Here is a 21,651-nt window from a genome sequence, read left to right on the forward strand (position 1 = left end):
CAGCTTTGTGCTTCTCGCTCTCTCACTTAAGCTACCAAAGTGATTTCTCTGTCATCCAATGTCTCCAAACAATGATTCTAATACTATTGAAGAAGTAATACTATAAATGAACTCTAATGTCCCCTTTCTCACTGCAATAAGCAACGCAGCCACGAACACTGCTGTACATAAAACACCAGGCAGAGAGAAGAGGAACTACGAATGCCGCTCCAATCTATCTCCAGGCCACACATCCACAAAACGTAAAAGCAAATCCATGTCACCCGTGAACGTTTTCATTTTTTAAAATCATCGCCAAATTGCAAAAAAATTTAGTATCAATTTTTTAAAATCCAAATTACCACATTAAAAAGAAAATCAAAATTGAATGATTGACGTTACTACCATATCTGGTCCCCACCAATGAGCAAGTCACCAACCTGGAGCCATAGAAACCTTGTGCTTCTCTTCCAGAATAATCTTCCCATCAAAAGTCATGGCTGGCAGCATGCCCTGCTGAAAAAAGATTACATTCTCTTTTCTTAAACCGAAGTACTTGTGCTTGGCGAAGAATTCCTCTGTAGATTCCATCGTTCTGCCACTGGTCATTATGTACCTGGCAAGAGAAAAGTGCATCTCCTAAGCAACTGCACTGTGTGAATTAGGGCAAGAAAAGCTGTGCCTTTTTCCTGAGCGGGAGAAGTCTTCGTAAGCAGTTGACTTCCCTCATCCTTTCCCGCCACAGGCAGTAACTGCTACCCGAGGGTTCCTTCTACTAACTCCACCCATCCTGACGCTCTGAGTATATTCCAGAGCAATAGTGAATACGCCTCCTGCAAGGGCGCCTACTTGCAGATCAGTAATCATCTGAGAACTCCGCAAAAAGTAGATTTTAAGTGAAAAATTCCCATTCGAAATGAATAAGGAGGAAAGGGTAACTGCAATACATTCTAATGGTCTCTTACAGCTTTTATTAAAATTTTGAAATGGAATCTGGGCTCCACTCACCTTTCACTTCAAATCATCAAAGCACAATTATGCTCCGTGCCGGTGTGGCAAAGGAGAAAAGAGTTCCATCTAAAACCACAATGAGTGACTGCAGTAGCTTTACCCTTCATAGGCTGTGAACTACACATAAGAGGGGATTTTATCTATTTGGCAGCACCTAGAAGCTGACAATTAACAGCTGCTGGATGAATAAATGAAGAAAGTGGTGTAATTTCCCACCACAGTGGGTATCTGTCTGTTTAACAAACTGTTCTGGGTATTTTGAACTTTGGATACAAAAGGCTTGGCGTCACTTAGAAGAAGATGACAAAAGAGGTGACTAAACTTCTCTGCCTAAGAAAACACAGACACTCTGAGCTGTGAGGCGAGAGGAAGAAATCCAAGATGACAGTGGGAGGCCAGGGCTGCAAGTTGAATGTTGGCCACTTAGAACACAGATGTCCCTCAAAAGTCGCCAAAGGAATCAAGATGAAAAAACGTAGTTCACAAGTAGGCCAATACTTGTGTGGGGAAGCGCTAGGAAAGCTGGGAAATTGCAAAAAGCCCACTTTAAAAGTGTCAGAGCTAAAGAGCAACATGGATTAGCACTAAAATCCGAGACAGTGAGACCCTTTCAGAGGGGAGCCGAGGATATGCAGCTGCCTCGTCCCAGGGATGTTTGTGACCCGCGTCCAGGCAAGTGGTAGAGTCTGGGCTCGGATCAGGCAGGACAGAGAGGCCAGTAGAGCCTTTGCTGGTCACCTGGGGCTAACGTGACAAGATCAAGGGCGTGGGGGATCTCATACCCTCAAACACGCTAATGGTCAAAGATGCTCTGGGAGAGACTGAAGAGCGAAACCAAAAACTTCTAAAACGCAGAGCCGCATTTCCCATAATTGTTTGTGCTTCGGAGAGAAGAGCGGCTGAGGCGGCCCTTAGAACACGGCAGGCTGACTGGCTGACAACCAGGTCTGGCCCACGGCACAGAAGCCAGCGGAGCTGGCGGGGAGGGTGCGGGGGGGGGGGGCTAGATAAGCTGGTACTTCAGGACATGAGTTCGTGGACTGAGACTCATGAGCTCCCAAAGGTCCTCAGGGAGGGACGTAAAAGGAGGTGAGCCTATACTGCTCACGAGGCTAGCGTGATCACCTACTAGCTATAACATGAATACTTTTCACATGCACAGTAGATTACAGCTCCCAAGAAAGTCAGCACCAGGAAACACGCCTGCTTGTGGATAAAGCATACAGCATTTTGAATGTCTTAAACCAGTATATGTGCAGACACTCCCCACAAGGAGACAGACATATCTTACCATGGAATGACACACTTGTTGCCGTGATATTTTTCAGCCAACTGCTGAAGCTTCAGGATGCGCTCTGCTTGAATCTGAAAAAGTGTCTTATGGGATGGCAAACCAACATCATACATGCCCTTGGGATAGGCAACACCGAGTCTTGTCCCCTGCCCACCAGCTAGGAGAAGAACTGCCACTTTGTTCTGAGAAATCTGGAAAAGTCCTAGAAAAGGAAACACATGTATCACAAAACCTCTACAATTCAACACTTTAGGATCACGCATACACACACACACACACACACACACACACACACACACGCACACACACGGAGCGGGAGAGTCACCCCACCTGCATAAGGAACAAGGAACCCATACAGTCACAGAGGACTCACTTGATAATAAAAAGATTTTTATTATCAAAAAATTAAGTTTACATAATGCAACCAAACACCAAACAATGAATATACGCTTCAATGAACGACTTTTCTTTCTGATGATACTGGAAGGCAAAGACCAAGAGATGGTACAAATGTGTCACAAGTACTTGACCACTTATCAGATGTGGCGACTCAGGAGAAAGCTAGGACAAAAGAAGATACTGGCCTTCAGGATGATACTATTAAATTACCTCCAGCCTATAAATTAATCAAGAATAAATTAATCGGCAAGCATGCAAACAGTCTAGGCAAGCCGCCACGCAGTAAGTGTCAAGAAAAACCCCTCGGCTGGGAAGCCGTGCAGCACAGGCTTGGAAGTCAGGACACCTGGCTCTGAGACCCCACGAATGAGCTGGGGTCTGCCTGCAAGATGACACGCGGAGACTGTGACATGATGGAAATGCTGTGTATTTTGATTAGGGTAGTAGTCACATGGGTGTATAAATTTATTAAAAAACTAGTCCGTGTTATTGTATATAATTACACTTTCATACAATTACCAGGCCCTTCCCACTATCTGAAATCCAGAACCCTAACCTTGCCAATGGCAACTCCTTCCTTTGATAACTTACTGCAAAGACCTCACTGTGTTATGAGTTTGCACACACATGGAAGTTTCTGGCTGAGTGAAAAGGATATAATGTCAGTTACCAAGTCTCTATCTCCAACCCTGCTGTTTAAGCCACAAACATTGTTCCCTTGACAGTAAGCCAAAAGGATGTTTGCTTTGTACCTTCCTGTACTATAGCTGGTTGTAATAGTTGCAGTCTTTAGTTTAAACAGAAAGTCGTAAAAGTAGACTAGTTTCACAAATACCAACAAATAAAGGTCATAAGGAAAACTTAGATTATAGGAACCTTTAATGGCTGCTCATGGTCCCCGTCCCCACTGCCATACAAGGTCAACGCTTTGACTTTCCATAAGGGTTCATGCTAAGATTTCATCCTCATAAAGCCGCAAGGAGAAATCCTGGCAGCAGGGATCCTCGAGAGTAAGAACAGGTCTGGGTTAGAGCAGCAGCCTTTCTGAAACCCAGTGAAGGAGGAAGGATTAATGAATCCAAAGTCAGTAGGGGCCACTGGACCACCAGAGCTGCTCACCCAGAAGGCTCCATCTGAGGCCACCTTCTCCAGCGTTCTGGCAGAGCCCTGTTCTACAGAAGAAGCTGGGTCACCACTGCCAAGCATTTCAGAGCTGAAAGGGCCTCCTGGAAGATCGCCTGGTTATTTTCAATGTGTTTTAATCCCCAGCTCCTTTTAAATAAAACCTCATGCAAAGATCAGATACATAAACCAAGGCAAGCCGATCTGCTCCTGTAGTGGGGAGATGGAAGGGTTGGACGCCTACCTGTTTGAAATCTGCTCCCCCTCCCTACATGACAGTTGCTCTGGGAGTGGAACTCCTATGACTCTTTGCAACACCATCCGAAGCCCAGTAAAATCTGTAAGCTCAGAGAAAGAGACGAAGAGGTATACAGAAAGGTGATCATGGTGGTTACCTTTCTTTTTTGGGGGGTGAGGGGAACAGCGAGTGCCAAAGAATGGAAAACAAACTAAAAACAGCCATGGTGTGGCACAAACACAGGCGCTAAGATTCTATCTCCAACATTACTGCACATCGATGAACGCACACATGTATCTAATCAAGTACTGGGTGGTAACGAGAACAAACAAGGACGATTTGATGAAGTGACGGCAGTTTCTCTAGCCCTGTAGTTCAGTATTATTTGTGCAATAAAGTAATGTTTAAAAAGGAAGGAGAGAGTTAGTCCAACCTTTTCATTCTACAGTCGATGACCCAAGTCCAGGTCTGAGAGGAGCACACAGACACAGCCGGGGGCCTGGCCTGCGGGACTTAGTCATCCTTTTCTCAGAGAGGAAGTGGATGAAAACAGCCACAGCGCCTCACTCCCCCAGATAAGCTACATTTGAGCTACTCTGCCATTCTCAAAAGCTTTCACTAGTACTCGTTACGGGGACAGATTTTATGACATGTTTTAGAAGAAGAACGGTTGGGGCAATTCAACAAACATTTATCAACCAACTTATAACCCAAAGCTCTATTCTAAACGCCATGTGATACACGCAGCCAGCAGGTCACAGATGCCCTGTAAGAGTGTACAATGCCACGATGCAGGCAAACACAACAACTCTTATTATAAGTTGGGGGTGAAAGAAAAGCACGGATGAAGGACCCCAACTTGGGGCACTGAAGACAAGGTAATGGATCAAATGGCAGGTGTGGCTGGTGCAGCTTAAAAAGCGGGTGCAAGTGCCCCCGGGGCAGGGACCTGCCCAGCACAGCCCCAGGTCATGGCCTCACCAGGTGACCCCACGACCTGGGAGAGAGGGGCAAAGGCCCAAGCAGGCCTAGGACAAGCGTGAGCAGAGGCAGGAAGGGCAGTGAAATGCTCAGGGCGAAGGGACTTCCTCAGCCTGGCTAACGTGTGCAGGACAGTGAGAGTGGAAACCCAGCAGGTTGGAAATGGAGACAAGCGCCAGGGGAGGGAAGGCTTCCGTCTAAGCCTTTCCAGCATAAATGGACACAGTGGACTGGTGCTTCAGGAGGAGATATCTCCTAGAAGTATGAAAATTGACAAAGAAAAGAGATTAGACACAATTTAAGGCAGGCATGAGCAGAGGTTTGAATCAGGCAGCAGAGATGGCGGCGATGAAAGAGAATGGAGGGACCAGCAGAGGGAGACACTGCAGAGGTCTCAGCTGAACAATCTGTCACTTTCTGATTGGCCCCCTGGTAGAAGGCAGCATGGGACTCGTGACAGATGAGTGACTAACACTCAGCGTGTCCTCACACACTTGAGGACAAACATTCACAGGCTCAGTACCTTCACTTTCCCAGGCCTGGAGCTGGTCCTGGTCCCGGGTGGCACTGCCCAGCACCTCCCGAGGGACAGGCTCCATGCGTGCGTCCATGCCATCTCGCTGAGACTGGCTGGACTCTGCAGTGGCCTTCTGGAAGAAGACGCGCAGCTCCTCGAAGTTCATGGCCTCCAGCTCTGCGTAGAGCTCCACCTGCTGGGGCTCCTCTAGCTCCGGCCAGAACTGCAGCAGATGCGCCTGCCCGGCTTTGGACAGCCTGCTGCGGAGCTCATGGACGTTCATCGTGCCCTGCAAGCCACGCCTCAAGGAAACAGGGTGGCAGCCACAAACCTACACGAGAAAAGGAATCAACAGCAGGTCAGAGTCCGCCCTGGAAACCTGGTGGATTTTCCTGCTCAAAGTTAAGTACATTAAAAAACTTAGTGTTAAGCTGGGCACTTGTGCCTTTCGGTGGCAGCATCTAGAAGACCACATGAATGGCACTGGGGGCCTTACCTACACGGTCTCATTCAGTGTCAACAACCGGATGACGTAAGGACTATTATCGCCATTCCTGCAAGTCGGCAGCGCTGGGACTGAGCCCAGGCAGGCTGAGTCCAGTCACACGCTGCCACATTTAGTCACCTCTGTGCCATCCCTCTGCCCACTGAGCTCCCACTGGAACAGCTCACAGCTCAATATTCCAACTGCTCTCCTTTTATCTCTAATGATGGAACTGACTCTGCTGTATTTGGGCTATGACAGAACTCGGGAAGATAGGACCACCTGTAATCATGAAAGATACACTTTGTTTCAATAGCAACTTCTGCAGAGAAGTGATAAAAACGTGTCCACTGTCTTTACTAAGAACTGTGCTCTAAAGGGACAAGCAATACACACAGCCAATGGGTGAGACAGTGTTTTTAAGAGCGTTTGTGATAATACAGCAAATGTTAGCGTGCACAGTACTAGAAACTAAGGGAATGAGGAAATACTTAACCTACTTGCCAGATACAGAGAAACGAAATTCACAGAGCAGCACACACAGCTGTGCCTCTGGGGCTGAGCAGGTCACACAGATAAGATTAGGAAGCAGGCACAGCTGGTGGCCACCTGTAGGCAGGTGTGGGACTCAGAGCAGAGAGGAAGTGCAAGTTTTGTGCAGAAGGATGGGAAACGCTGAGGTGCTTCAGCGTGGGGCTAAACCATGAAGAGCCTTGAGAAACAGGCAGAGGAATTTAGACCAGGACAGTAACAGAAAGCCAACAGAGGTTTCTAAACAGGCAGTGCCACGGTCCCCATGCTTTAGAGAGATGAAAGAAAGGAGCAGTGGCCTAAAACAGATTATAGGCGGGACACGCAGCAGGAAAACAAGTTAAAAGACAACTGCAGGTACGCTAAACCAAAGGACTGCAGCAGATCAGCTGTAGAGGAAATAAGAGTGAAAAGGATACGTGGAGGGAGGTCCCTGTCAAGAATCAGCACGGCACTGTAACTGCTTAGCTCTAACGTGAAGGGCAGGAAAGGTCGGTGCCAAGGACGCAGCCCACGTCTCTTCCTATCACGAGGTCATGGCAGATCAAAGCCAACAGCACCTCCCTCCTCAGCTGCAGCCAGTGGGACAGCATGAAAAACGGTTCGAGTGATACATGCTTAAGGCACAGGACAGTATTCAGTGCTGGCAGCAAGTGGCGCTGGGTGAAGCTGTTGTCAGTTCTGCGTAATGAAAGATGATGGGCCCGCAGCACCAGGTCACTGCTAAAAGTCTCCTTTTACTAGGCAAAGATACATGAAGAGACAATTTAGGAAGGAAAACTGTTTAACTGTCATGTGCCATGCATTCATGCCACACACATTGAATAAGCACCTCCTGGCTTATCTAGGAGATAGAGACAGAGCAGCGAGCAAAGCAACAACATGCAGGCAGACACTGCAGTGGGGGAGGCAGCCGATTAGAGAAAACGCCAGGCAGTGTGACAAGACAAGCACTGTGAAGAGCAAAGCGGGATGAGGGGCTGAAAAGCAAAGGGGGCCGGCCGGCTCTGCAGTGGGGGAGGCCTGGCCCGGCCTGTGGGACACTTGCAAACACACCTGCGTGAGGCTAACACCTGGGGGAGGGGCTGCCGGTGCAGGAGCCCCAGCACAGGCAGGTGCTTGGCCGTCCCAGGGAGAGCTTGAGGGAGAGCATGAAGTTTGGTGCAGCTGGAGCCGGTGACCAAAGCAAAGAGTGACTGGAAATGAAGACGGAGAAGTGAGCAGAGGCCACATGAGTAGGGCCTTCCGACCAAGGTAAGGACTCTGGGGTTGGGGAGTTTGGAGCTGGGGAGAGTCACAGTCTGATCTTGGTTTCCAAGGGTCCCGCCGCCGCTGTGTGCTGAAGGCCAAAGCGGAAGCCAGCAGGCCTTCAGGGAGCTGCCAAATAGTCTAGAGGAGAGATCACCATGGTGGCTCAGAGCACAGAGAAGCTGGGCTCCCAGCATGGACCTAGATAGAGGGTTAGGTCATGGAGTGTGGAGCCCAGCAAAGATGACTCCCAGAGGTGGTCCCAGGTCCTGAGGTGGGACATGCGGGACAGGCACAGACCTAGGGATGTGTCTGCAGAGTGCAGGAAATCAACCTCCACTCTTGGTCACGTTAAGTCTTACATGTGTGTTAGACATCCAAAACAGAAATGCTGATGAGACAGCAAGATGCAGTCATCTAGAGCTCAGAGGCCCCCAGCAGACTTAAGTTACCGACTCAGTGCGACCTTCCAGGGAACGCAGACACACAGAAGCAAAGAAGCCAGCAGACTGAGCCTGGGCTCTTTTGGGTATTCCAAGGCATTTCTACTGATAGATGCAGGTTTCAAGAGCTATGATGCCATTATTTTTTAATTTAAAAAATACATCATATAAAAAAGGGCAGCTGAGAGAGATAGGTTTATATTAACCTGTTTTCCAAGGAACAGGGTCTTTCCCGAGGTATCACCTACACCACCGTGTTGCCCAGGTTTAAGGGAGCATAGCTCAGTGGGACGCTCAGCAGGGAGCCAGGTAACTGGACAGCAGGAAGGCTGAGTCCTTGGTTCCTCCCATTGTTGGACCCTGTGCGAATCATTTCAGCTCCCTGTGTGCACATTTTCTCATGAAGATAACACAACTGACCTTTCTCACACACCCTCACATGAGAGCGGGCAGTGCAAAGAGCTCTGCCTACTCAAACATATACGAAAACATAGTATTATTCTGAGATGTACCACATTTCCCCGAAAATAAGACCTAGCTGGACCATCAGCTCTAATGCGTCTTTTGGAGCAAAAATTAATATTAAGACCCAGTATTTATATTGTATTATATTTTATACCTGGTCTTGTATTTAAAAAGACCAGGTTGCATATTAATTTTTGCTCCAAAAGATACATCGGAGCTGATGGTCTGGCGAGGTCTTCTTTTCTGGGAAACAGGGTACATCAAACTTTCCCTAAAAAGTCGTCAGACACCTATGCACCTTTCGATGCTTGAGAAAACGAGTCCGTGCAAATAGGACAAGTCACAGGTTCAGTCTAATCCGGAGCCGAGACCACTGCGGTCTGCAGAGGGTGGCCAGGTGGGCTGCGGTCGGCGCACGACGGGGAAGAAGCACCTGCGCTTCGCACACGGGCCACGTCCCTGTGGTTTCCAAGGCAGGTGAAGCCACCTCCGGCCTCGCACACGGTGTCGCTTTCCCCACGGAGTCCGACCCCGGCGCACGTGTGTCACCCTCAGCCGTGCCCGAGACCCGAGGCGGGCCAGCACTTTTGTTGACAACCCAAGTGTGAAAAAGCTGAAGGTCTGCCGTGGAAACGAGGGCGAAAGGGCTGCGCCCGGAGCCCGGCACGCGCGTCAGAAACACGGGCCGGCGCGGCCCCAGGCCCGTCTCCGCCCCGCGGCGCGGGAGGACCGCGCGCTGATGTCCCGCCGTGGCCCCGGGCGCCCATCTCTGCTGCCCACGTTTTACGCGCACCTCCCGGTTCTCCCAGCCCCGGGGGCCCCCGCCCGGCGGGCCCACGCGGGGCCACCGACGCCGACGCCCCGCGCTCCCCACGCCCCGCAGACGGGAAGGCCACGTGGGTCTGCCCCCTGCCACGTCCCCACCGGCGTCTCCCCGTCCGGTCACCCCCGCCCCCGGGCCCCCCGAGGCTGGCGTCGCTGTCGCGGGCCCCGTCCCCGTCCACGCGTGGCGCGTCGGCAGCCGCGGGACACGCCCCTCCGCCCGCCCGCCCGCCCGCGGGGCGCTCAGCCGCCCCGGCCGGCCCACGTCCCCCCCGGTCACCGGGGCCCGCGTCCGCACGCCGCTCGCCGGCTCAGCGCCGGCCCGTGCGGGAGGCGGCCGCGGGGCCTCTCACCAACCTCGGCGCGACGGCGTCCGCCCGGCTCCGGCTCGGCGTCCGCGCCCGCTCCGCATTTATACCGCGGCCGGGGGCCGGGCGGCGGGGCCGGGGGCCGGGCCGGGGGCCGCCCAGCAGCGCCGCCCGCCAGCCCGCCCCTCAGCCGCCGCGACAGCCCGCGGCGCCGAGGAGGAAGCGCCCGCCGACACGTCAGCGCCGCGAGCGCGGGCGGCGGGCCTGCGGGGCGGGGCCTAGCGTCCCTCCTCCTCCCGCCAATGGCGGCGCTGCTGGGCGGCCTCCGCGCAGGCCCCGCCCCGCGCAGGCCCCGCCCCGCGCCGACGCCCCGCCCCGCGCCGACGCCAACGCTGCTCCGCGGGGTCGGGCCGGGCGGCTGCCCGCGGGCTCGCCCTCCCTCCGGAAGTGAGTCGCGGCCCCGAGGCCGGATGTCGGGCCGCCAGCGCGGTGGTGGCGGGAGAGGCGCGTTTCTGAGCAGGTTCCTGCGGGCGAGCCTGGCGCCCGCCGACCTCCGGCCGCTCCTTCGCCGCCATCGGCCGGGTGCCCAGCAGCGCCCCGCTGTCCGCTTCGTGGTGTTTTAGGTGCCGGGAGCGTGAGGCCAGGCCCCGTTACTTTGCGCAAACAGCACCGGGCGCGAAAGGAGACGGACGTGCCAGCACGGGGGCCTGTCGCGTGAGGCAGTGAGAGCGCGCCGGTGACGGCGAGCCGGGGCGGTGGCGGGCAGGGCCCCGAGCCGACCTGCGGAGGTCCGGGCTCCGGCCGCGCGCCGCGTCCAGGAACGCACTGCAGTGCCCTCGGCCGCAGGGGCCCTTCTTCCTCCCGAGCGCCCCTGGCCTCCCCATCTCCTTCTCCCACTGCGGAGTCGCCAGCCCAGCCCGGCAACAGGAAAACCTCCACCCGGTGGGCCGCGCTGGCAGGTTTCCATCGGAGGGGCCGGGCCCCCACCTCTGATCCGGGGCTGCGTCCCCGCCGTGCCCGGTGGTGATGAGAAGCCTGGGCTCTGAAGACGGACTCCAGCTGCGTCCTTGCTTGTGCTCTCGGGCAACTTAATTAACTCTGCATCCATCTTCTCATCTATAAAGTACGAACAATGAAACCTACCCTTAGGGCTGCGGTGAGGATGAAACCGGACAACACAAGTAACCGACGTAGAAGAGAGCGAATACTAAATGTGTCTCAGTTTTTGTGGTAATACTTGGGTCCTTGTCCCGGACACCCTGATACACTTACCATCATCTGGGAAGCCTTTGGTTGTCTGGCTCCCTGATACCATAAGGAACATCTCTCTTAAACACTCCATGGTAACGGAGAAGAAAATCACTGTCAGTAATGAAGCCTGGGTCCCACTTGGAGAGACCTCGCAGCCTGCCTGCAGCGATGTCACTGAACCCAGCCCTGTGGCTTTCTTTAATCCCGGGAAGAGAGTTTAAGACAGTTGCTGTCTAAAACTACACTGAGTGTTACTCTTCTACATTGCCACTCCTTGAGAAACAGCTATATGAGCGCTTAGAATAATTCCAACCAGGAGACCCAGCTTCAAGATCCCAGCTCAACCCTGACAAGCGGTGTGTCGTTTAACCTCTCTGAACAACTTCCTCATTTATAAAGGGAGGATAATGCCTGCTTCACATGGCTGTAGTAAAAATTGAGAAGGAATCTAAGGTCGTGTCTGGAGTACTGGAAGCAGTCTATAAATCTTAGATGACTGAATGATTATTAAAAAGCCTTTAAAGAAAAAAGGTAGAAATGGGACCCAAAACAAGGGTTTTCAATGTACTATTATAAAGTCAAATTTGTACTTTTTCTACTTATGAGGCATAAGAAAGGCCTTAATCTCATGCTGCCAGATAAATATCCAGACACTTCTTACACGGAAGGGTTATTCCTGTCCTTTAAAACGTGTTATATGCACTTTTACAAGCTAACAGCAGAGGTTGGCACAGATCTCATTCTAGCCATGCTTATTTACCATCAGACTGATGACACCAACCAGTACAGTTAGACAAGAGAAACCGTGAGAGGCTTAAGAATCAGAAAAGAATAAGTAGAACCACCCTGATTTTCAAATGACATGAAAACGTACCAGGAAAACCCTAGAAAATCAGTAAGACTAACTCCAACTATGAGAAATCAACGATGAGACCAAATTAAAGATTTCAGTAACACAGCAGCCGTACGATGAACAGACAGAAGTCAATAGTTTTAATATACACACGCAATACCTACTTAGAAAACATGATGGTAGATAAAGTCCCATTTACAACAACGGAGAAAATTAAAGAATTAGGTATAAATCTAACACCAAATGTGCAAAACCCATATGAGGAAAACTGAAAAATCACCCCTACACAAAAGCCACAAAAGATACTTGATCAAGTGGAAAAACAGCCCTTGTTAATTTACAAATTACACTCCCTGTTTAATTATAAATGTATAAATTAGCCAAGTTGATACTAAAGTGCATGGAAAAAGAAACATGAAAGAATGACTAGCAAAACACTGAAAAAGAAAAGCTCCGATAAGAAGGCTACCTACCAGAGATTAGAATATTCTATGAAGCCTCTACCATTAAAACAATGTGGTACCGGCACGTGAACACACTAGTGGAAAAACGAGACAGTCCAGACTAGACCCAAGGACTGTATCATAAAGGTGGCATCTCAAACTGCTGGAGGAAAAAAATCGCCTTTTCCATAAATAGGACAATTGGGTAGCCTCTTAGAACAAGATAAAACCAGATCCCCGCTTCACACCATTCACAAGAATAAACTCCAAATGCATCAGAGATCTAAGTGTAAAATATGAAGAAAACATGGAATAGTATATACCTGCCCCAAAAAACATCATATGAACTTATGTGGAGTGACTTTAGGATATATTGTTAAAGAGAAAAAAGGAGAGTGAGTAGACATAGATGAACATGTAAACGAAAAGACAGGGAAATAAAAATATACATCCATCTGCTTGTTTCTGGAAAAAACGCAGGAGGAATAAACCAGACACCATGAGGTCAGTTACCCACAGGGGTGGGGGCGGGGGGTCCAGTGGGAGTGGGGGAGCTGACCTCCTCTAAATAAAACATTTTGTTTACTTTTGACTTTGGAACCATGTTCATACTTTACGTCTTCAAAAAATGACATAAAACCAACAAAGAACGTGATTGAACCCTGAATTAGGAACCAAATAGAAACAAATCAACCTAACTATACCTTAACATCAATTCCCTAAAGAGATTGGGCAACCACCCCAAGTAACTTTTGAACACAGTCTTTCTTTCCAGCTTTACTGAGGCTGCCTTTACAGTTATGTAAAGTGCACAATCTGATGGCTTTTGACATAGGAATATAGCTGTGAGCACAGAATTTTAACTATATTCCTGAATCTAAAGACAAAAGGAACTGTCAACAAATGTTGAACTCGAGGTCGTAGTGTGGTTTTCCACGGTGGGAGAGTCAGCAGTTCTGAAAGAATTCTGTGTATAGCAGAGGGGAGCAAATGACTGGTATGGAAGGTAATGGGAGAGGTCGTGTACTGCCGGGGACACAAGTACAAGTACAGACAGGGAGAGACCAGCTTGCCCTCTTCAGGGCAGATGCCATCAGAGTTACCAGTGTGAACCCATGGTTACTCACCTGCATTCAGACATAGATGTGGTTAGCGTGGGTGTGTGATAGAAGGGTATATTTAGGGGGAAATGCTAGCAATTTGTGATTTTGGGTAGAGGGCAGGTAGAGCTTCTTTCTACTGCTCGGCAATTTCTGTGGAAGGTTGAAATTGTATAAAAGTTTAAAAGCACAAAAAATTACAATACAACCAATGGTGGAGTTCCTTATTTCAGCCCCAACACAAATGTGCACGGAGCACACAGCTCTGGAGGAAGGCATCGAGGCGTGACAGTCAACACAGTGGTTTGCTGGTCCCATGTCACATGCCTGCTGGCACCCTGTCAGAATGCCACATCACCTAGGAGTTGTAAATGCCACCAGCAGTGCTGTTTGTGGTGGCAGCCGCGCCTCCTTGGGACAGGAATAATGATGGTAGTGTTTTTCCCTGAGTCTCAACCCTCCAGGTGGAAACAAGGAAGTGAAAATGAGCCGCGGTGACCTCGCCGCGTGGGGTGGGGGGTCACTTGGATGCTTATGTGGAGGCCCTGGGATCGAGCTGTTCTCTTAAGAACAAACGGGCACGTTTCCAGCATTGAATCAAGAACAAAGAGATGTTTGTTCGACGTATGGTTACTGGGCGATTCTGTGCCAGTCTTGTGATGGGTACCACAGGGACTCCAAAGAAGGGCTTTCTAGAGGAAAAAGAGGGAAGATGCTCGCTCTTCGAGCTGGATGGCTATAGCAACACAGTGAATGTCCAGAATTTTGCTCAGAGGAGGGAGAGATGAAGGAATGTGGAAATTTTCCCAAAGGACCAGCCAGCATGCTGGAGAGTCATGAGGCGAGGGACCCCTCCATTCACAGGAGGCCCTCGTTCTCAGCTTTGATAACCGGCCACACCATCAGCTTTTCCAGCTCCTGCTGCCTCCTTAGTGAAGGAAAGCCAGGAATCTGTCCTCGGGTAAAGAACCTAGGAAGGGTGTCTTCAGTGGTACGCACGAGCCCAGCGTGGTTTAAAAGAAAATACTCTCTTCTCTGAGGTGGATCGATAGATGATGGATGTGATGACAGCCGTGAGACGTGGGGAGACCCCCAAACCCCGGGACGTCAGTGTCCTCCTCTACACACTGAGATACAGGTCGGTGCAAAAGTAGTTGCGGTTTTTGCAATTATTTTTAACCTTTTAAACCACAATTACTTTTGCAGCAACCTAATAATACAATGTACCTGACGGCGCTGGAAAGAGAATTAAGAGAAGGGCACACAGCAGCTGCTCGGTAAGTGTTAGGTGAGTAAATGAAAAAGTGAGAGAGAGAGAGGGAAGAAAATAAAAGGCAGGATATAGGACAGTCCTCCATTAAAGTAATCAGGTGGGGATTCCAAGGTGTGCTAAACGGACCACCAGTGCACACAAATTCGAAAACTCAGAAGGGCACGCAACAGAGGTCTCCTCTTGTGTCTTTTAGGGACAGTGACATTTTAGTGATTTTTATAAGCTTTTGGATGCTTTCTCTGAATTTGTTAGAGTGACAATTCCTTGCTAATTAGGAGACCATTTATTGTCATTTCAGAAAAGCAGTGTGTTTCTTACCAACTAGCAGAGCTGCCTGCTGGCTGGCACCAGGTACTGGCAGTCTGTCCACGCCCTCCTGAGTGTCACAGCCAGTGGCGACCCACCCAGGTTTCCTCGCAGGGGCTGGTGTTAGTGGGGCTGCACCCCAGGAGGCCCCGGCATTGTCCTGACCGCCATGGCTTCAGGCAGGCCTCCGAACTTGTCCAAGGGCCCAGGTTGTTTCCCAGAAGTCCGGCTCCGCTCAGGGCTCGGTCCAAGGCCAGGCCTGAGCACGCATGAGGTCAGTTCCCAGGAGACAAGGGTTGGTGGCAGGGGTGGGGCTCTGACCGTCTGTTGACCTGACGTAGCCATGAGTACTTCACTCTCCCAGGAGACGACCCTGACTTCACAGCTCACCACTCCCTCCACACTGACTTTCTGTAGCTCAGGGTGTGTGCTGAAATATTGTGCAATAATGAAAACACCCTGTTAAATGACAGATTTTTTACTCAAATGACAGCCCCTCAAACTCTACAGGGGTCCCCCTTATCTGCGGTTTTGATTTCCACAGTTTCAGTTACCCACAACTGAAAATATTAAAGGAAACTTCCAGAAATAAACAGTTCATGAGTTTTCCATCGCGCCGTTCTGAGTAGTGGGATGAAATCTCGCTGTCCTGCTCTGTCCCACCCAGGATGTGACTCACCCCTTTGTCCCAAGGGACGTAGCCCCCCTTCCGTTAGCTGCTTATTAGCCATCTGGGTTATGTGACCGTATTAATACCACAGCACTTGTGTCTGAGCCACCCTTGTTTTACTTAGTAACAGCCCCCCAGAGCAAGACCAGTGATGCTGGCCATTCAGATACACCACCGAGAAGCCGGAAGGTGCTTCCTTTAAATGAAGAGGTCTGCGTGTGCAGAAAAAACCAGTCTCTACAGGGTTCTTTGCTCTCTGCAGCTTCAGGCATCCACTGGGGTCTTGGAATGTGTCCCTCATGCATAAGGGGGGATGCCTGTAATTTAGGAAGTACATAAATAACAGGCGGAACTAAGCAGGGAGAAAGTAAGTAAGTGTGTGCAATAATCACACAGACACACAGCCTCACGACTCCAGACTGATACGTGGGAGAGCAAACTCTAAATTCCATTCCAGTGCTGGAGGCTGGAGGCATCTGGTCCACCTCCCTTAAGTCTTAGATAAGAACAGAATTTCCCAAAGCAAAGGGTTTGCCTAAGGACAGAGTGGGAGGTTAGCTGACAGGCGGAAGGCAGCCGTGCTGCTGTGTCTTCTTACCTGGGTCACATGGGTCCTGCCCAGCGGATGAGTCTTCCTGGGGCACAGTGGTGCCGTCTCCAGGCGAGATTCCGCAGAACTTGGCCCAGGGTGCTCCAAGTTCAGACGTCACTGGCCCTCATTTCCCCACCTGTGACATGGGGATACTATTAGGACCTACCTACCTACCTACTAGGGTTGCTGTGGGAAGTGATATTTTTAACATGCTTAGAGCAGTTTCTGACACAGAATAAGAGCTCTCTGAGTTTTCGTTTTAAAAATACTGTTTACAAGGTACGGCTTCTGGGCTGCAGGTGCTGGGTGGCAGAAGCTGGTGGCAGACACGCACTGAGCCCAGCTCCATGAGGCGGCACCGTGACCTTCTTCTATCTGATAGGAAGTGGGAAAGGGAGTAGGAAGTCCCTGCCATGACACTTGACAGAGAAACACACTGTGTGTCGTGAGCTGCTCCTGAGAGGCGCAAGTGTCGGGGACGTCACATGTCTGGGAGCTGGGACTGGCCTCCAGCCAGTGGAAACACAAACAGGAAACCCTGGAGGTGGCAATCCTACAGCCACAAGGAAATCGATTCTGCCCAAACCCGCAGGCTTGGGGGTGAGCACGGCCGAGAGCCCAGATGAGCACGTGCCCAGCGACACCCCAGGCAGAGGCCCAGCAGGCGGAGCAGGATGGAGAAAAGCAAACCACCACCGTGACTGCTCTCCCTTTCACTTCACAGGCTGCACACAAATCCTGTCTATGCTATTTCTCTAGTCCACTCACTCGGCCAGCTTCTGCGTGGCTATTTCACATCTTGTCTGTCAGTCCTCCTATCAGCCTTCTCTGCAAATAACGTGAGGCATCTCTCATGGAGAAAACAAACAAGAACTTCCACAAGCTCCCAGCATCAGCCCCACGCCTGGACCTGGACCTGTTTCACCTTCTCTCCAAGAGCCTGCCCTGCGCCTGCTCAGGACGTCACTCACCACGGATCTGACAGGCGTCTCAGAATGGCATCTCTAGCTGAGCTCCCGTCTGCTCCCCATGCCCTCCTCTGCCCGCGCCCAAACCCAGCTTCTCAGTCATCCTTGCTGCCATAGCTCCCTGCTCCGGTTCCCCAGGCCAAACCCTGAGTCGGCCGTGGCACCTTCTCACGCCCCAGATCCAGTCTGTCGTACGGCCCATGGGATCCGTCTTCCTGAGGCCAGAAGCCCGCCAGTCTCACATCACCTTCTCCCGTCCTCGTGAGACCAGCGGCATCTCACCTGGATCCAGCAGCAACCTCCGCAGGCTTCGCAGAGGCCCCCTCCAGGCCCCTCAATGGGGCAGCCACAGGATCTCTGGAATTACATCGGGCATCGCTCTAAACCTCTGCTGCCTTCTTGTGTCACTCAGAGTGAAATGCAAAGTCGTCAGAGGACCCAGAGGGTCCCCCAGGACCCCGTCCTCCAATGTCCCCCATGTGCTCCCCACATGCTGCCCTGGTCCCCAGACGCCAGCCACACTGGAGCTGAGAACTCATCCTGAGAGCAGCAGGGCCTGGAGCATCTTACAAGCACCTTCCGCTCTTCTCTGCCTATCACATGGGACAAGAGACAGACCGCTAATGTTACAGGCCTGTATGCCCCACAGGCAGCCGTCTCTTATGCTGAGAAACGGTTGTGATAGACCCAGCTGCCCTGGCAAGAGCACAAAACAGCCCCACGCACAGTCGGTATTGTTTGAGATGCCGTTTTACTTTCCTTTTGGTGATGAAAGAGTAAAAGAACACTCAGAAACCAGAAACATTTGTTTCTAAAAGTTTTTTCTTAAGTTTTTTCTTATGCAAGTATTATAAACATTAAAGTTTGGTATGTACAAAAGAGAGGCAGGAAGGAGGGAGGGAAGAAAAGGAAAGAAGGAAGGAAGAAGGAAGGAAGGAAATAAGGAAGGAAAGGGAGGGGGAAGGGAGGAAGCAAGGAAAGAGGGAGGGCAGGAGGGAGGGAGGGCAGGTAGGCAGAAAAGGTAGAGAGCAAAGGAAAATGAAGTCACCCCAAGGGCCCTTCCCATAAAACAGCTCCTATTAATTAGGTTTTCTGAGTGCTATTGACCCCCCCCCCACCCTCCCCAGGGGCCTGGGAGGGACCTTCTCCAAACTGACTTCCTGCAACCACACCCTGCGAGGCTGAGCTCACTCCTCACCCACAAGTTCCAATGAGACATTCTGGGTTTGCTTACGCACCCGTGACCTTTCTCGTGTTGCACCCAGTGACTTCCGACCGGGTTTGTCTTGGCCATAAGGCTGTTTTAAAAGAGGTTCTGGATTCTTCTCTTGATAGGAAAAGAATAAACTTATTTGCACTGTATTCCCAGCAGTTATAGTGAATGAGTGATAAAATGTAACAGGCCACCCAGGAACAGAATAAATCCTTCTGATTGAAGTAAACAACAGTCCCACTCGCCAGAATCTGCCATTGAATTATCTGTGAGAACTTCTGTATCTCACCCAAAGGCCCATTAAACTGCTTCCCCCAGAGATAAATTCCGTCCAGAGCTATAAAATACAGCTTGGAAAACTGTGATATTTTTGCAACCCATGATGGCCACCCAGAAACTTTTAAAATGACTGCGGTTTTCCCAGGTTCTTGTTCAGAGCTTCTCTCTAGGATCTTGGTGGTCCCATCTAGAATCTTCTTTAATACACTGCCCGTTTTATTATGAACAATATCTTTGGCTAGGAGAGAGGTAGTTTTCATATATAATACAAACCACGGGACTAGGAGAAGGATTTTTAGCCGGCAGGCCCAGCTGGGCGTGGATGACTGACTGGGTTTGGGGCAGCTGTTGGGTCATCCAAAAAGAGCCCAGTGATTGTGCTTACCCTTGACTGACAACTTTGTTTTCCGTACTCTGTGGTTTCAAGTTCTAAGGGACTCCGGAGGGGCTGACCGTGTGTGTGGGGAGCCAGAACAAGAAGGCCTCTGAACCCTGGCAGCTGGAAGGTGAGACACGTCAACGTCAGACTCCATTCACATCCTCTGAGATCAGTCTTTCCAGCCTCTGCATGTGTTTTTGTTTTCCCTTGAAAAACTAGAAAATTAATAAAATCATGTTCCTGGAACTAAGTCAAAGAAACATCCCAAGAACAGCTTTGGTGTGAATGCCATCCGAGCACTGGAGTTGATCTGTGGAGGTGCAGCACACGGCACGGCCAAGAAAGGACCCCCAGTCGTGGAAGCCAATCGCGAAAAGCATAATTAAAGAGACTTAAGGCTCGAAGTTCTGTTACACTGGGGACAGGCCTGTGAACTGGGCCACAAAACGTCGCTCTTGACATGTGAAACAAACAGCTTCATTAACAACCGGGCCACCCCCAGGTGACCCAGGTGACAGCACAGCCATCTGTGTCAGGTGACCACCAGCCACCCCACCAATGTCTCAATCCTGAGCTAACAACCCTCCTTCCTCTAGTCACACAGCTCTGAGCCACAAGCAGAGGGGGCATTTCCTTTCGGAGGAAAAGGAAAATCCTTTTAGCACTAAAATCCTAAACAAAAACCTGGCCAAAATCTTCCTTTTGACCTGACAGCAAAATTGTATTAATTAGGTTAACTTCAGTATGTAGTGATTTCATGTTAAGTACAAATTTGATGGCTGCAGCACTTGCCTATTGCCCACAACAGCAAAGGGGAAGGAATATGCACTTTGTATGTAGCCATTCCTTGACAGGCTTAAGAACTCGAGGGAAGATACCGTAAAGTGATGACGGGGGGACGAAGCCAAAGGTCTTGCTCACTGTTTCTGGACCCACTGTAGTTGACACATTCCCACGGCTGCAAGCAGAAATGAGTTTTCCAAATATAAACTTGTTAGAAATCAAAAGTGTGGGTTTGCCAGAAAATCCTGCTATATTGGATGTTCTTTACATCCAACACGGTCAGGATGCACTGTGTACAAAGCCCCCACGGTCAGAGAAATGTAGAGTACTGATGGGAAAATGCTCTGAGACGTTCAACTTACAGCCTGACGTGAGCAGAGTGAGGAGGGTGCTGACGATCAGAGGAAAAGGGAAGAAAAAACCCACTTGTCTGTGGTTTTCCACGTGAACAAGCTCAGTCACCAGTTTTATGACGTGAATACAATTATCATCTCTGTTCCATGTGGGGAAACCAACCTGTAGTTCAAGCAGCGAACGTCATATAACTAATGTGTGCTGAAGTCTGTCCAACTCCAAAGCCACGATGCAGTCAGTCCTTTGTACTCAACTCGGCCAGTCTTCACTTCCAATCCCTTCCTTTGCCCCCCGCCCCCTCTCTCTCTCTCTCTCTCACACACACACACACACACACACACACACACACACGCATGCACGCATGCACATATCTGGCATCTGATCGTCCGTTTCTACACAAGTAACTTGGCCTTTTGTAAGCTGCTGAGTGGCCCTGGCCCTCTGTCCAAAGATACTGGGAAACACAGCACTAAGAGGCAGCATCAGAAGGAACAGGACCTCCGCCTGACACGACTGTGTCCACGGGACACCAGTGAAGCAACAGTGCAGGCCTTGTGGACATGCCTGCTGCTGGGCTCAGCCCATCGGCTGGGTAGGAAGGTGACGTGTCATGTGCGTGAACAGGTCCCCAAGTGAGTGGCTGGCCCTCCCAGCTCTGGTCCGGTCACAGCGAACCCCACTCTACCTCCCCACCCCCAATACGTGCCAACGACTCCATGTCCTCCCAACTCTGTCTATTCAGTCCAGCCACGACTTCTGTTCTTTGCAGTACAGGGGACAGACAGCAAACTGGGTTTGGGACATGGAGGGCTGAGGTGTCCACAGGACACGCACGTGGAGAGGCCCAGTAGGACGTTTCCTAGATTAGTCTGGTGCATAAAGATGGGGGGACAGCTGGGTGACATAAATGTTTGCCTGCTGGTCACTTAGATCACAAGGGAAGGAGATGGGAGATACATGCCATCTGGATGTGAGATGGCCAGGAGGAACGTCAGGCTTGCTGTTTCCGATGGCGTAGACTGAAGGAGAATTGTGCCTTAGAATCCTAACGCATGACTGCGGTCTGCAAACATAATCCATGTAGACTACCTAAGTGCTGCGTGCGGACAGCGTTCCGGACAAACCTCCACGTGCAAACTGGACACAGTATTTGTTCCAGGTGAGCAAGGGCTGTAGGAACCTGGTGACCCACCTCACAGAACGCGGAAACTCAGACACAGTCAACTGACTTCCCTGAAGAAATGGGCTGCTTTCCCACAGTAGTTTAGCTGTGAGGACCGCACGCCGAGCGAGCCAAGCCCATGCCGACGTGTCTCAGCACGCAGCGTGGCCTGGATTCTGTCGG

At 50.7% G+C, this 21,651-nt stretch overlaps 1 protein-coding gene across 10 annotated transcripts in view; it reads right to left on the reverse strand.

The window, feature by feature from the left end:
• The window catches only part of UAP1 (UDP-N-acetylglucosamine pyrophosphorylase 1), a 31,380-nt gene extending 13,491 nt beyond the window's left edge, over nt 1-17,889 (reverse strand). The window contains exons 1-6 of one of the 10 annotated variants that reach the window (XM_081024599.1): nt 17,581-17,889; nt 16,337-16,466; nt 10,830-10,958; nt 5,548-5,872; nt 2,282-2,486; nt 420-595 (exon numbers count right to left, since the gene is read on the reverse strand). In XM_081024599.1, coding sequence (XP_080880725.1) covers nt 420-595; nt 2,282-2,486; nt 5,548-5,824 — 658 coding nt within the window. In that variant the 5' untranslated portion in view covers nt 5,825-5,872; nt 10,830-10,958; nt 16,337-16,466; nt 17,581-17,889. Of the gene's footprint in view, nt 1-419; nt 596-2,281; nt 2,487-5,547; nt 5,873-6,037; nt 7,029-7,612; nt 7,748-9,010; nt 9,050-9,891; nt 10,094-10,829; nt 10,959-16,336; nt 16,776-17,580 lie in introns of those variants that run through there. The other 9 variants (XM_081024595.1, XM_081024601.1, XM_081024594.1 and 6 more) reach the window with 9 other exon arrangements.
• Between the last annotated feature and the right edge of the window lie 3,762 nt (nt 17,890-21,651).

Source organism: Rhinolophus hipposideros, assembly GCF_964194185.1.
Source record: "Rhinolophus hipposideros genome assembly, chromosome: 19".
Lineage (NCBI taxonomy): Eukaryota > Metazoa > Chordata > Mammalia > Chiroptera > Rhinolophidae > Rhinolophus > Rhinolophus hipposideros.